Here is a 3,154-nt window from a genome sequence, read left to right as displayed (position 1 = left end):
CACTGATCTCTCCTGTATACCAGCTATCTCAGTCTGCAGCTTCAGCTTTATGTCTGCCAGCTTAGCTCTTTATTTACTGCTGTCTATTCTATACTTCTGTCTTTATGACTGTCTGTATTGTCTATCAGTCATCTTCCTGCCTTTTTCCATGCAAGGCATGTCTGTAATCAAGTGCTCTAATGCTGATGATGGTGAATGTTTTGTCATTCAACTATGGTCACTACATCAAAGATAAACTATCAGAGGTGGTCTGCTCACTCACATGGTAACTAGACCTTGGATCAGTATTTAGGATCATCATCATCTCTCATTGAGGAGGGAGGGAGGAGATAATGTGTTCGTGATGCAGTATGTGTGAGCTGAGCTCTCTGATACATTGGATAAAAGAACTTTCTGATGTAACAAAATGTCAGGCATAGCTTATGTAGATGTGTTGGAGAGAGTATTTGTATTCATTTCATGGTGTGACTATTCTATTCATTTTGAATCCCCACTAGGCTACTGAAAACTGCACAGCACTAGGTGATTCTCATAGACCCAGCCTGTGACTGGGAGAGTTGTGATATGAAGAAAAAAACAAAAACATTTCCAATTCTCGCATGCATATTAATACACAGTTGTACATGTGTGAAAAACGACAAATACTATTATATGACATGATTTCTAGGATATAGATATAAGAATGAATAGACGTATTTCAGGCCCAGCAGACTCAAAAACTCATTCTCAGCCTGTTCATCTCATCTCATAAAATAAAAATATGGAGAAAGCCAACTGTCTCACGGTGCCTTTGTAAATTGAACCGTTAAGCAAAACTTAATGTGATTGTACCGGCGCCAAATTAGCTGCCTGTCAATACACAAAAGAGGGCCAATTATAGCAACCATATCTCTTTTATTGTCTCCTTTTCTCATACCAAGTCTTAATTTGCTTACAAAAGGGGAATCATCCGCCCAATCATATAAAACTCACGTCATTGACCAAATTGCCAGTTCATATTATTTTCAACATTCATTGCAACAGATTGTAATTGCACTTAAGTTATTATATATAAAGCCTGTAAGTCTCTCCTTTAGTTCATAATAAAATAACAATTCTTAAATTGGATAGTCCATCACATTTAGTCAGACAGAATTCCGTGACGCGCGTGTGTTGTGTCCTGAAGTATCCTGTCCCTCTTCTCTGGGTATCGGTCCTCCCCTCGTCCCTCGGTCCGCAGCAGGTTCCTCCGACCGGACCAGTAAGTTATCATCCGACTGGTCTCTGTGCACCTCCTGCATGGTCTCTTCGTAGGTCGGCAGGTACTTCACCTCGTCATATGCGGGTAGCAGCACTGGCGAGGTGAAGTCCCCAAAACTGTATTCGGGGTACCGGTCCAGTAGGGAGTCCTGGGACGCGGTGGCGTGTCCGTGGAAGAGAGAGGGCTCCTCGGGGTGCTCGGGGTGTCGGCGCGGCCGTGGGCAGATGATGCGCTGGATGAAGTAGCCCATTGCGAAGAGGAGCAGCAGGATCAGGATGCCCGATAGTTTGCGCGTCACCCAGCCCACGTTGTCGAAGAATATATGCAGCGGGAGCTTGCAGCAGCGCACCGTGGAACTCGCGCTACCGTTGCCGGTAATGGTAGGGGGGCAGCACTGCTGGCCCTCAACGCACTGGACGTCCCCACAGCGGCGGAGCGCGTGGCAGGAGGAAATCACGACCGCGGACAGAAAGGTGATGCTGTATATGAACGTTCTGCTGCCGGTGGATAGATTAAACATTATGTCCATTTACTAGTCGGTTCGTCCGGTTAGGATAGACTTGTGCGTCCGTGCCTGCCTGCCGTCTGGTTCCTCTTTTGGTGAGTTAGAGTCCACAGCAGTTTTAGCTACTATGTCTGCTGCCTGTTTGTTCCAATCCTCTTCCTTCATTCGCTCTCCGGAGACAGCTACTGTAGAATAATATAGCCACCAGCTCCTCCGGTTCTGCGAGTGAGACGAGTAGCCTCTTCTACAGGGTGTGAGTGCGCGGGACAAGACCCCCAGTAAGCAAAATGACGTATTTTCCAGACGTTGAAGTCAGGTGCATTCTAGGTGCCGAGTGAAAGGTGAAAATACGTATTTTCCGGTTGTCGAAAATGTGTATTTTCTAGACGTTAAATAAGTATTTTGGGTTTGTTGAAATCCAGTGCATTTTAAGTGCTGAAACAAAAGTGAAAATACGTATTTTTGTTATTTTCCAGATGTAAAAAAAATATGTATGTTCCAGATGTTGAAAATACAACATTAGCAGCAGTAAATTCGATGGACAAATTTCAACTGCACATACAGTGCATTCGGGAAGTTTCCAGACCCCTGACTTTTTACACATTTTGTTGTACAGCCTTATTCTAAAATGTATTACATTTCTAAAATGTATTAAATTGATTTCCCCCTTATTAATCTACACACAATACCCCATAATGAAAACGCGAAAACAGGTTTGTAGACATTTTTGCAAAATGTATTAAAAATAAAAAACAAATACCTTATTTACATAAGAATTCAGATCCTTTGCTATGAGATTCGAAATTGAGCCCAGGTGCATCCTGTTTCCATTGATCATCCTTGAGATGTTTCTACAATTTGATTGGAGTCCACCTGTGGTAAATTCAATTGATTGGACATGATTTGGAAAGGCATACACCTGTCTATATAAGGTCCCGCTGTTGACAGTGCATGTCAGAGCAAAAAACAAGCCATGAGGTCGAAGGAATTGTCTGTAGAGCTCTGAGACAGGATTGTGTCGAGGCACAGGTCTGTGGAAGGGTACCAAAAAATGTCTGCAACATTGAAGGTCCCCAAGAACACAGTGGCCTCCCTCATTCTTAAATGGAAGAAGTTTGTAAAAACCAAGTCTCTTCCTAGAGCTGGCTGCCCGGCCAAACTGAGCAATAAGGAGAGAAGGGCCTTGCTCAGGGAGGTGACCAAGAACCCGATGGTCACTCTGACAGAGCTCCAGAGTTCCTCTGTGGAGATGGGAGAACATCACAGAAGGACAACAATCTCTGCAGCACTACACCAATCAAGCCTTTATGGTAGAGTGGCCAGACGGAAGCCACTCCTCAGTAAAAGGCACATGACAGCCTGCTTGTAGTTTGCCAAAAGGCACCCAAAGGACTCTCAGACCATGAGAA

At 44.2% G+C, this 3,154-nt stretch overlaps 1 protein-coding gene across 1 annotated transcript; it reads right to left on the bottom strand.

The window, feature by feature from the left end:
- Nucleotides 1-874: 874 nt before the first annotated feature.
- Nucleotides 875-2,458, bottom strand: c15h3orf80 (chromosome 15 C3orf80 homolog). Its single transcript, XM_014214570.3, has one exon. The coding sequence runs from the start codon at nt 1,767-1,769 to the stop codon at nt 1,125-1,127; it is 645 nt and encodes a 214-aa protein (XP_014070045.1). The 5' UTR covers nt 1,770-2,458; the 3' UTR covers nt 875-1,124.
- Between the last annotated feature and the right edge of the window lie 696 nt (nt 2,459-3,154).

This window comes from Salmo salar, chromosome 09 (assembly GCF_965601325.2).
Source record: "Salmo salar chromosome 09, fSalSal1, whole genome shotgun sequence".
Classification (NCBI taxonomy): domain Eukaryota; kingdom Metazoa; phylum Chordata; class Actinopteri; order Salmoniformes; family Salmonidae; genus Salmo; species Salmo salar.
Note: the sequence above shows the minus strand (reverse complement) of the source record. Positions and strands in the feature narration are given on the sequence as shown.

Coding starts and splice junctions, on each gene's coding strand:
- c15h3orf80 (XM_014214570.3), bottom strand. CDS start 1,769: ATGGACATAATGTTTAATCTATCCACCGGCAGCAGAACGTTCATATAC.